The sequence below is a fragment of the Pipra filicauda genome, unplaced genomic scaffold, assembly GCF_003945595.2.
Source record: "Pipra filicauda isolate LSUMZ 115617 unplaced genomic scaffold, ASM394559v2 scaffold6_size6359152_pilon, whole genome shotgun sequence".
Taxonomy (NCBI): Eukaryota; Metazoa; Chordata; class Aves; order Passeriformes; family Pipridae; genus Pipra; species Pipra filicauda.
The window spans coordinates 1276311-1288777 of NW_024104865.1; the positions used below are offsets into that span (position 1 = coordinate 1276311).

The 12467-nt window shown below is 42.0% G+C and overlaps 1 protein-coding gene across 5 annotated transcripts in view; it reads right to left on the reverse strand.

Annotated features, from left to right (window-relative positions):
• Nucleotides 1–8576: 8576 nt before the first annotated feature.
• The window catches only part of DCAF5 (DDB1 and CUL4 associated factor 5), a 71914-nt gene continuing 68023 nt past the window's right edge, over nucleotides 8577–12467 (reverse strand). For all 5 annotated transcript variants that reach the window (XM_027716905.2, XM_027716904.2, XM_039389011.1 and 2 more), the window contains exon 9: nucleotides 8577–11021. In XM_027716905.2, coding sequence (XP_027572706.2) covers nucleotides 9222–11021 — 1800 coding nt within the window. In that variant the 3' untranslated portion in view covers nucleotides 8577–9221. The remainder of the gene's footprint in view (nucleotides 11022–12467) is intronic.

Consider the following 12467-nt stretch of genomic DNA (forward strand, 5'->3'; position numbering starts at 1 on the left):
TATCAGTTTGCTCTATTTAATTAGGCATGATGATATTTTCTTGTTTCTTTTTTAGGTCTCATATCATATCAAGTCTTCTGGCATTCTGTTGGCACAAGCCAATGGAACTGGAATTAGGTCATCCTGTTTCCATGGCTGCTTCCCAGTCCCTCAGTGCTTTCCTGAGCATCAAGGCTTATTACTACCCCCACACACTATATTAGCAGTTCATAGATCTCTCTGTGTGGTTAGCTGAAAATTTCCTAGTGGTTTGAAGACACCCAGCAAGAGTTGCAGCTTTTCTCACTGGCTTTCCTGAAGCGGGGGCAGGACACCTTGAGGCTCTGCTGCACTGCTGCCCTCCCTGTGCTACTGCAGGTAAGCTGCACAATCAGCTCATCTTGGGAAAACAAGGTTCCTTCTGATCAGGATTTAACTGAACACTCTTACTTGCCCTGTGTTCCATTTTTTTCCTTTATGACCTTTGTTTCCCTCATTGTTTGTCCATGTTTCCTCATTTCTAATTCATATTTATTGCAGTGAACTTCCCCTTTTCACTGTTTGCTAATTATAAATATGTATTTTATTACTGCATTTACTGTCCCCAAACGCAATCTCATTTGCAAACCACCAGTACCCAGCTCTCTTGGTCTGGCATTGGGACTTTCTAGGGAAACATCCTAAAACCATTTTAAGTCAGGGCTGGAGGGAACGAAGCCACAGGTACTCTGGCAGCTCCATTATACGCTGCTACCAGCAACAGTGAAATGGGGTCTTCACATCCTGAAATCAAAAGGAAGGGTGTCATAACAAGTGGTATTGGCAAGGGAAAGAACTGGAGTCCTAGTGGCCCCCCTTTCCCTCCTTCCCCAGTGAATCACTCCTCCATAAGGCAATGCTTTTGTGGAAGAGTAACCAGATAGTGTTACCAGGAGGTCAAGGGAGGTGATTCTCCCCCTCTATGCTGCTCTTGTGAAACCCCACCTGGATTACAGTGTCCAGCTCTGGGGCCCCCAACATAGGAAGGATGTGGACTTGCTGGAGTCAGAGAGATGGAGAACGTCTCCTGTGAGGAAAAGCTGAAACTCTTGGAGCTGGGGTTGTTCAGCCTGGGGAGAAGTTATTGAAGCTTTCCAGTATCTAAAAGGGGCTACAGGAAATCTGGAGAGGGACTTTCTACAAAGGCATGTAGTGATAGCATAAGGGGCATTTGCTTCAAACTCAAAGAGAGTAGGTTTAGATTAGATATTAGAATGAAATTTTTTACTATAAGGGTGATGAGGCACTGGAACAGGTTGCCCAGAGAAGCTGTGGATGCCCCATCCCTGGAAATGTTCAAGGCCAGGTTGGATGGGGCTTTGAAAAGCCTGGTTCTGGAGGAAAGCGTCCCTGCCTATGGAGTGGGGTTGGAACTTGATCTCTAAGGTCCCTTCCAACCTAAACCATTTTGTGATTCTGAGAGCTTCCTCTCTTACCACTGATGACAGGGATCAGAGCACCCCTCTTCAAGCCTGGCTCCCACCAAACACTCCTGCTGGTCCTTCTGGGGTTTTTCTTGTGAGTCAACAAACACACTAACCCAGGAGAAACCCATTAGCTTTCCACCGGCTTTGGAAGTTGAACTGGTTCCCATAGGAAGCCCAGCAGCACAGGTCTGGCTTCCTCTGTTCTGGAGAATAGGTTTCCCCTCTGCAGCAGTTTCACAGTAACAATTCTCAGCTGCTCATGCAACTATCAGTCTCCTTTTTGGGGTGGTTTTCTTTTTTTGTTGTGTGGGGTTTTTTTGGGGGGGGAGGCTGTGTTTTGTTTGTTTGTTCGTTTGTTTTCTGTTTTGGGGTTTGGTTTTTTTTTGGTAGGTTGGTTTGGGTTTTTTTCTTCTCCAGCTGCAGACAGATTAAATCCTTCCCTTTAGGCAGTATAACTGCATAGTATGATCAGCTGACTATTTCATTTGGTTTAAACTTCAGAAATGTAATCAGCTAAGCAATACACTGACTCTAAGTTCTGTAGTAATTTTCATATGGCAAGAATAAGACTAAAGTAGGCTTGCCCTTGGGCTGGAAACAAACACTGGCTTTGGAGACTACAGCATTAAATTGGAGAAACATCAAAGGTATTTCAGGCCCAGCAGCAGGAGACCTCAAGATGTGTCACTCAGACTGAAGCCTTCCAATGTTTGTGCAGATTTTCAACTTAACAGCATAGCAAAGTGATTAACAAGCCATTTCTCCTGCTGTCTGCTGTAATTTGTGTGTCTCTAGCAAGACAATCTACTGTCCCAGCATGTTTATTAACTGCTGTGAAGATGGGCCACAAAAGATCTGCACCTTTTGCGTCTCTATCATTAGTGAAGGGAAGGAGAAAATTCACCCTTCCTGGCCAAATAGAGGGGAGATGAAAGGTGAATAACCCTCATGCCCTTTGGGTGACAAACTGTAAAATTTTGACTTTAGAAGTATGTGTAAGTAAACAAAAATCTCCACCTAAGGCTGTAAATTGCTTCTAGTTTTCTTCAGCTAGATTATCAGTCAGTCAGCCGTTTAGGAATTCAAAACATTGCTACAGACTTTCCCAGATTAAAAATAGATCTTCCACATCATCAGAAACATGCACAAGTTAAAAAAAGCTTCTTTTATGGAAAGTCTGGAGATCTGCCCCATCGGACATGTTGAATCACTCTCAGTCCCTGAATTAAAGGAAATGCAGGACTGCTGTTGTAGTTCCTGCATGCACATAAGTGCATTCCATGGCAAAGTCAGTGTATGTGAAAGACAAACTTTGGGAATAGAGGACTTATAACCAGCTCAAAGCATGTACATCTCTCATTCCAAGATTGTTGAAGCCTAGATCATCTTTCCTTTCTCTCTCCCCAAAGCAGACTTTTCTCATGCTTTGGAAAAAAATGTATTCAAGGATATAATTCCAAGCCAGGAAATGCCAGATCTGGCCATAATATACTGGAAATGTCACTGAAGCAGAGCAATGCGACTTTCTGAGACAAGAAGTTTCATTTTTGCTTTCTAGCTACCTGACACTGGAAGTCTCTCTAGGTCCTAGAGAGAAGGAAAATGTACATGATTTCTTGAGGAGACATAGAAACCTCAGGAAGGGGAAGGGGAAGTCACAGAAGGCTCTGCTTCTTCTGCAAGGATGTATTTTTTCCCTCATTTTAATAGGCTGCATAAAGATCACCCTGAAATATAGTCCCAGAACTTCCCTCCAAGATCCAAAGGCAGACATGAACTTAACCCAAGGTGCTTTCCTCTAGAGATCTTTCTTCAGCATGTCTGAGGCAATATGAAGCTAAAACAGACAGATAGCTGTAGAAAAAAAGAGGCAGAATCAGCTGGTCAGAACCAGGGACAGCCTTGCTACTGGAAACCATGCTGGCTGCAGATGGAAGTAGTGATCCCAACTGGGTAACACACCTGTGGCCAGCCTGTTCAAAGAGTGATGTGAGGCCTGGCTGTGCCTTCTCACTTCTTCAGATCAGTAATTTTCAGCTGTACAAGCTCAAGTGTGATAAGTCAATTCTGTTAACATATTGCTGAGGCTTTTAGGAACCAGACTTTGAAGCATGATGAACTTTTATTCAGAAGTCAATTGGTATTTAGTGTATGAGGTGTTTGTTTGTTTGTTTTTAAATGTATTTCAACTCCTTTCCCTTTCCCTGACAGAATTCAGTTCTGAAGCTCATGCTGTTTCCTTTTCTGCCATACATCCATATTTTAAAGAGTTCAAAATGTATCTCATGAGTATTTTAACCTTAAATGCTGAGCTAAAGCCAAAGCTCTTTGAAAATATGCATTAGGCTTTCCTCGAAGCAAGTTTTATTTCAGTCTTTGTTCGGGAAGCAGGTCACAGGACTTTTCCCAAAGATCATATTTTTTGATCATTTTGAAACAGCCAAAATGCAAACCCTGTAAGTATGTAAGAGCTAGTGCTTTCAGCTGTTAATGCTGCTAATAAGAAGCCATCATTTGTGAAGCAAAAGGCTGCAAACCACTGGCTCATAGTAATGTGGTCCCAGGACCATATTACACATAGAAACCAACAATTCCCATAGCATATGATCGTGAAAGTGCTAGACATATAGCCAGAGGCATTGTCTGGCTGCGAGGAACCTGGTCCCCCTTCAAAAGTTCAAATTCAGGCATTTTTCTACCTGTTTATAGGAACATACAAAATTTTCTTACTCATTCGCACCACATACTTCTTAACAGCCACTGTGCAAATGGCCTCTTCAGCAAGGGCACAACTCTGATCGGCTCTGGAAGCAGCAACAATGCCAACCTACACCTGCACAGCTACTCCAGAGCTGCTGACAGACGCATCAGGCTAGAACTGAACAGGAAAATATTAATGAGATGGAGGAGCTGAGCCTGCCAGCCATACCCCAAAATGAACAGCTCACTGGCTCGGACACTCACTCAGGAGGTAGGTATTATGTCTCTACGGGAAAATAATAAATAAAAATCATATCCACTCTACCCAATTTGGAAAGGACCATTCTACTACATTTAAGACAAATGGCATGCATACAAGACTGGCTCAACATCTCATTCTTGCTCTCTGGAATAGAGATCACACAAGGTAGAGATGGGAAAAAGAATCCTCTAGCATTTTCTTAGGAAACCATAAACCAACAGAGCTGGGCTCAAGGCTCTGCTCCAGGTATTTGTGGAACTGTTTCCATTCTCTTTGCATTTCAGACAAAAGTACCCCACTCCTGAATAATGCAATATGCTGATGCTTAGGATGCTCAAGTGAACAGCAGGAGGCCCAAGTTCAAGCCCTTGACTTGAATCAGGCAAAGTACAAACATCAAATTCAGACTGCTTATTTCCTGTGACCACAGAACACACCACATCTGGGACCTTTCTGCTTTTGACCTGCACAACCACTGAAGTAAACTTGAGCAAATCTAGAGCCTTCATAAGCACTGTGGGGTGGTTTTGTATGTATGCACTGGGTGAGGTGCTAGTTTTGGTTTGGTTTTTTGTTTGTTTGGTTGGTTGTTGTTTGGGTTTTTTGGGTGGTTTTTTTGGTGGTTTTTGGTTTTTTTGGGGGGTTTTGGTTTTGGTTTTTTCCCCCTAAAGAATTGCCATTTTCTCAGATGCTTGAAACAGAGTTCTTGTTCATAACAGTATAGCATTAGCTGGGCTAATTAGTGGAGCCCAGCACAGCTGCAGGAGTTCACTGATGTGTTTTATAAATTATGTATGCACTAGAATTAGCTTATTAAAGAATTCCTAAGAACGCTATGCATGTGCACAGTAATTCAGCTGTTGCAGCTATTTGCATTATTCTGGTACTCTGCCGACCCTGCAGCACAGCACTGAGCTTCCCAAGTCTAACCAAGACATTCAGAGAATCTGAGTGGGTGAAAATGAGAGAAAGCATCAGGTGTAAAGGGCACCTCTGTCAATAGCAGTGTCTGTAAAAAGGAGATGAAAGCTCACTAACATGAAGCATTTTAACTCAATGCGGTAATAACAACAATTCTGTCTTGTTCTTGTCTGCAATAAATTAACTGCAAATGAAAGCAGCCCAAGACTTTAGTAATATCAGGCCACATCAACTTCTGATGGCCACAGTAAGCAAGAGATATGTTTACTAGGATGTGACAATGCAGGAAAGTACAGGATTTCAGAAGTGGACCTAACTGCATTTATCTTGTTTAAATATTGGAGGAATAGTGATTTTCTAGCTACCAAGTGACATGGGTTATAAATAGAGATTAGGACCAAGTTTCCATCACTTATTCTATTATGAAACTTAGGGTGAAAAAATCCACTGCAAATGGATTGGAGAAGAAAAGGTTCAGAAATAAGTCATCCTTCTCAATTATTATTCCAACTGAGACAGGCTAAATTTCAGAACATACTGCAAACAACTGATATGTCCATGGTCAAAACCTGTGCTCTTCCATTCTCAAGGCAGCTGCATCTTTCTGGACATGCTTTGTCTGCAAGCTGCTTCTAAACACTTAGTGTGATCTCCACTGAGCCACTCACCTTGGAGAAGACTCACCAGCTTTGGTAAGATGATCACTTGAGAGCAGGAAAAATCTCAGATAAACTTTGGTTGATAGATCTCATATTCTCCTCTGAAAGCAGCCCACATAAGCCTTGGGCTTGCTGCTTCAGAGGAAGAGTCAGCTTTGACTCTCTCACAAACAAGTTGGCTTGACATTAATGCTTTAAACAGAAAAAGCTGAAATACAGTCTGTGAGACTGTAGAAATACAAGGAAGAATTTCTTTAAAGATCAAGAATTTCTTTAAAGATCTGGGAGGTTTTTTTTTTCCCACTAAGATTTTCTGGAAATGAACTGTACAAGGCGGCCTAGCAAATTTCCTACCATAACAAGCTGCATGGTAAGTAAATAGTGACTAACAGGGTAGTTCAATATTTACACAACCTTTTCGTTTCTAAGTAAATGGCAGATTATTAGGAAGGGTGAAATCTCTTCATATAAACTTGTAACATTTTCCACTGAATAGCTTACTCTTTTCCCAGAAAGAGGGAGTGACAATCAGAAGAATACACCAACACTCTTAAGGAAATTGCCTGCACACAGCACAGCGAGCAACCCAGTGTAGGTGGGAGAGAGCAATGCATGGAATCAACAACAAAGCAAAGCAACCTGCACAGAGCAGCTCTTCTCACTGTTGGCTGCCCGCGGGAGACATGCTGCTGCTTGCTTGCTTTTCTTTGGTCTTTACCAGACAATGGAGCTGCCTACTGCTGATAGCACTTGTTCATGTGAGAAGGTGAACGCACTGGTTCAGGTGCTGCAGTTCTTGTGTGCACTGAAATTTCCTGTGAACAAAAGGTTAAGATCACAGCCTGCCTTCCCCCTCCTGCTTGACAGAAACTAGAAATAACAAGGATACAGACAGCTTGGGAGGCTGTCTTTGGGAAAACCACAGCAATTCTTTATGTCCAGAGCCTATACAGGAGCATGCAGTGAGGTTGGATTAGATGACCTCCAGTGGCCTCTTCCAACCTTACCATCCTGTGATTCTGTAACACCAAATCTGGGAGCTTTTATTCTGCTTCTGAAAACAAACCAAAGAACAGAAAGTGAAACACAAGACATTTGAGAAAACACTGGGAAATGATGACAATGTCAAAGGAGAGCAGAGATGCTCATTCACCAGAAGTGATAGATGAGAAAATTTTCCAATACAAAGAACTTTTAAAAAACAAAATAAAAAAGTTTTGACTCAGCAACCCCAAGATTTTGGCTAAAAAACAGCATTTACAATAAGATGTTTATACAACCAAAGAGAATACTTCCATAGTGATCTTGATTGCAGTGGTGTAAAGTATAATCAGTACAGAATTATTTTTTAAATAAGGTAATGATGTATCAGAGTTGCTCTTATTGCCACTTTTGCTTGTATTTGCGAACACTCCTTTGCCTTTCAGCCATCTTACATGCTTCTTAAACACCATCATATGCTTATTCCAAGTTCTCACTTGGCAAAGCAGACCCAGAGTGGGCAGACAGCCTATAGAACACAGTAGTGGTAAGAGAATGTTTCAGGTCATGTTCTTCACTCTCCCTCCCATACCTTTCCCTCTCAGCATCCCTTCTGAAGTGCTCCTCTACTGTCATCATGTTTTAACTGGGCATCTTCCTACTTTCCCCAGCCACCAGGGAGCTGCGCATATGAAATATTTATTCTGAGGCCAGTGCTCTACAGCAGAGTACTGCTAGAGTTGTACTGAAAGCAAAAATATCCTATTCCTTAAAAATAAACTAACTCTTCCTCAGTACTGGGCTTGAAAACCTTTGAGAATTACTGGGGTTAAAAGAAGCGTCTCTGTTGTCAGCACTGCAAAGCACATGCACATAGTTTTTACGTCCTTTATAGGTGGTTTGTTTTCCCTTCACACACTGACTCCTTTCACCTTGTTGCTAGGGAAGCAAATACAATTCCACCAATTCCAACATGCCAGAACTGAGATGACTCACTAGATACTCCATTGAAAACAGCACCCAGGCAAGAAAGGTGGACTCTGTCCACCTGAACAGTACTCCAGTTCATGGCAGCCAGAGCTATGCTCTTGCCCACGTTTTGATTGGCCAGGCTTGGAGACCCAGTTCTCTGAAGCTCTCCGTTACATGCACAACTCTGTTGAACACATCTACCCAATTTTAAATACCAACAGCAGAATGGTGAAAAACCAACCCTGATCTCCAATCCCAACCCGTTTTAAGTTTTGGGCTAAGAAAACTGGACCTTACCGAGTGTTGCTGTTAACATGAATCTGTTACGTTATCCATAGTTCTGCTATTTTCTGTTTGGCCTACTGCTTCGCAAAAGTAAGAGCACAGAGGAAGGGGAGGGCACAGTAAAGATACATCCCAACACTCAGAGCCATATTTTAATAATAATAATAATAATAAATTTCTATATGTTAAGATCACAGAAAGACATGTTTCAATGCCTGATTTTTAATAGCCCTTGGTTAGAATGAGGCCTACAGCATAATACCTGTCTCTTGCCAAACAATCACACATCAATATAGTGATGACACTGTGTTATTCAGTTCTTTTCTTTAAAAAACCCCACAAAATTGAATGTCACCATGGGAACAGTCTAAACTTTATTTTGGAAAGAGGCTCATTTCCTATAGCTTTTCTGTTGGCATAAAAATAATGTCACTGACCTGTATCAGAAGCAAGTGCTTTATGAAGTATCATCTTTAAAGATACCAGCCAGTTCTGAAAATATCCTTCCTAATGGTTGCATTTCTTTAGTTTCTGAAGCAGAATAAAGGGCCCAGAAAGGCTTCTTCCCTGTTTTCCTCAAAAAGAAACACACTCCCAAGCTACCACCAGTGTGATCTAATTCCACCATTCTTCAGCCTGCCATGTGTAGTAAGTGTCAATACGGAAAACTTCCTCCTTAGATTAAACCTTAGAGCAGTCATCCTGGTTGGCTGGCTGAACAAATGACACATGTTCACACAAGAATAATTCAGTCAACCATCTTAATAAGGATTTACTTTAAACAGAACCTTGTATGGTACACTAGACTCAGTCTCATTAAGGAGCAAGTTGGATTTTTACACAGCATGAACCACTGGCAATCTAAAACAGACCCACTTGAAGAATGGAATGGAGAATCAAACACAATGTTTCAGACCCAAGCTCTATGTGCCTTTAATACTTGCATTTTCCTTCTCTTTTTGAGAGAGTGCACACTACGACAGACATTCGCATTTATCATGTTTTTAACTTCTTTTCTAAGGAAGAACTCTCTGAATCTGCATCTTCCAACTCCACTCTGTGTCTTTTCAGTCCTCCAAGAGATTGAGTGCTCTCACTGCCCGCAGGATGCAAGTCAGCAGTATCCTCTCTTGTGCTCACATTGTAGCTGTTGGAGTCCATTTCAGACAGGCAGCAGTCTTTGTGCAAGGTCACACCCACCTGTACAAGGTTGCCATTATCAGCATTTGAGTGCACCTGTAATCCTTGCGTCACAGTCTCCTGCTCTCCAAAACTCTGTCCGTTGTTGAAACACGAAGGGTGAAGATGCAAGTGGCCATTATTGTAGTTAACACAGGAGGGGTCGAGGCTCCTCTCCTCACTGTCATCAGTCTGGTTTCTGGAGCAGTGACCTGACACGCTACAGATCGTGACAGTGGAGAATGGAGGGACCAGTGAGTGATGGCTTGATGCTGGTTGACAATTCTGACTATTTTTCTGTTCCACAAGTCCTGCAGTCTGAATGCAAGGTTCTTCGGTACAACTATTTAGCCCTTTGCAGTTAGCTTTTCCATTGAGCTTTTTATTCTCAAAAGAATGCTCTGTACCTCCACTGCTAGTGTCTTCAGACGTGTTATCTTGACTCTCCATCCGTTGCTGATTGTCACATTCATGAGCTTGACCATTACTAGAATTTTCTATCACGCCACATTCTTTTGAATTTTCTCTGCTTTCAGCAGAAAGAGCTGAGGAATCTTGAGGAATTACTGAACTTAAGTTCCTAGAATCTTCCTTAGTTAGTGAGCATGATGCACTGTGCCTTCCACTGGTTCCTGGTTTCCCTTCATCATTCTCTCCATCTCCTCTGGAGGATTCACCATCTTTACTAGCTGAATATGATATGTAAGAATAATGAAGCCATTTGTAAGCTTTGTAAATCTTTCTCTCCACTGATTCACTGTCTGAACAAGGAGACGTCCTTTCTTTGAGAACTTGTTTGTTGGCCGAACTCCTTTCTGGTGAAGAAGCTGGAGAAGAAGAAAGATCATCTACTTTGATCTGGGGGTAATCATATATGTCCTCACCTATGTAGGGGGTTACGTTCTCCGTGTTAGTGCTAGTCCTTTCCTCCTTTTGCACCTTCTGGCGTCGCCTCAGTGCATTGCGTTGCCTCATAGATGTGCGTCTTTCATTCAGTTCCTCTTCATCTTCTGTACTGCTGCTGCTGCTGGAACTGCTGGATTCGTTCTCAGGACTCGGGGACGGCGGCCGTGGGAAAAGGTCTGTATCTGGTTCTGCCTCACAGGTGTTGTCATCAGAGTCAGACTCATTGGAAAGGGCCAGAAGACGTTTATCCTGATACTTTCTCAGTGCAGATAGCCTCTGCTGACGGGAAGCTACGTCTTCTCTGGCTGAGGGGGATGCAGTCGATCTTAAGGCCCTTAAGTTATAGGCAGTTTCATCAGACTCTTCAGCCACATGTGGTGGGGAGTGATGCAAAGAGGTGGAGGACTCTGACTCGCTGTAAGCGGAGCGTTCACTTACTCCCGCATGGAGCTGCAGGATTGTGCTCTCACTGAGGTCGCTGTCTGAATCAGAACTCCAGCCCTCGATTTCCCGGCGTACAAGAGAGTCAAAGAAGGCCATCATCCGTGGGTCTTCTTGGACTGACTGGTTGGCATAATCATGGGACAAACCACTACCACTGTTCAACACAAGACTGATGTACTCTTCATGAGTGTAGAGGCAACGTGAATCATCCTCGATTCTACCATCCAGGTCCCCCGTGCAGTCAGGCTGCTTGTAGGGACTCCAGATCTGTAATGAAAAATGAAACATATATTTTTGAATGCATAAATTATTATAAGCTTTTAAAATGGAACAGTAGCTCAAATATCCAGAACAACTGCAAGTTGCAGACTGTTTTTACTAATTTTTACCCCTAAGACCCATACTTACAAGTATTGCAGAGATGCGGGATTTTTACTTCTCCTTTACAAATGTGTTTTTCCTGCATTTATTTCACCTATCCAGAACCTAAAAGCTCTCAGTCTGCAAATTATCCATCATTTCAGTAATTCATTGTGTAATAATTTCTCCCAAATTGCAGGGCTGTATTTTTATGTAATGGGGCATGCTTATTCACCAACAGTAAGAATAGTTTGTTGCCTACAATACAATCTCAGCACTAATGAAGGCACTAGTTTCCCAGGAAACTAGAGTTGCTTGTGTGGTGTAGAGTAATATTTCATCCAGCTGCATAGTCAGTCGCACCTGATCAGCAGGCAAGGAGCTGAATGTATGGGGATGAAAATCAGAGCTTTAGGGAACAGTTTTGAAGAAAAGAAAGCATCCAACATCCTCTGAAGACACAGCAGCAGTTTCAATGGGGAGAGCTGAAGAAGAGTTTTCCTGAAAGCTACTTTTGAAGAGTAATGATTTCACCAATAACAACAGTCTTGACTGTGCTGTCCATCTAGCCTTCTCTCAGTTTTCCTGGTGTGGAGAAGGAAAAAAATAAAGGCACACAAGAAGATCCACCAATATCCCTAAGAAAATGGTAATCCATAGCAAAAATAGTAGTTGGATCTCCTCATCTTTCTCAGTTTTACTCACAGATTTGGGAGCAATGAGATTATGGCAATCCATGGACAACCACTGTCTCTTCACTCTGGATCAATGGTTAACTGGATGAACAATGCCTTACCATAAGCAGAGCCATTATGTAGCTTAGTCACAAAAATGCCCTAATGTTCTGCTTATAAAACATCTGATTTCAGTCATGCTTTAGTTTTACCATACTAACAAGCTCAGAGAAAAAAAATTCTATGCCAGCTGTCTGTACCATGTTGGCCTTTTGGGATAAGCTTTGGCAAAAACATCTAACTCTTTTCCCAACAGAAATTAATCAAGTTTTGTTCCAAGTAGACAAAGATGTTAATAAAAAGAGCGTTTTGCATGTCTAAATGGGATAATCAGCACTTATCTTACAGATGCCTAGTTAACACATGCAACATAATCTCACACTACTATGACAAGCAGTATAAAAAAGCCCACAAGTAATTATGTATTCACTGAGATTTTCAACAGTGTGCAGTAAAACCTTACACCTTTAATAATGGAAACAAAATGAAATAAGTTATCTTGCAACTACTTGTCCAGCACAGCCAAATTTAAGATGTACAAGTAAACTTCATTCTGGAATCCTCCCAAACCTGCAAGCCTTTACTTTGCATCCTTTGTAATTTATGTTTAACAGAGCTT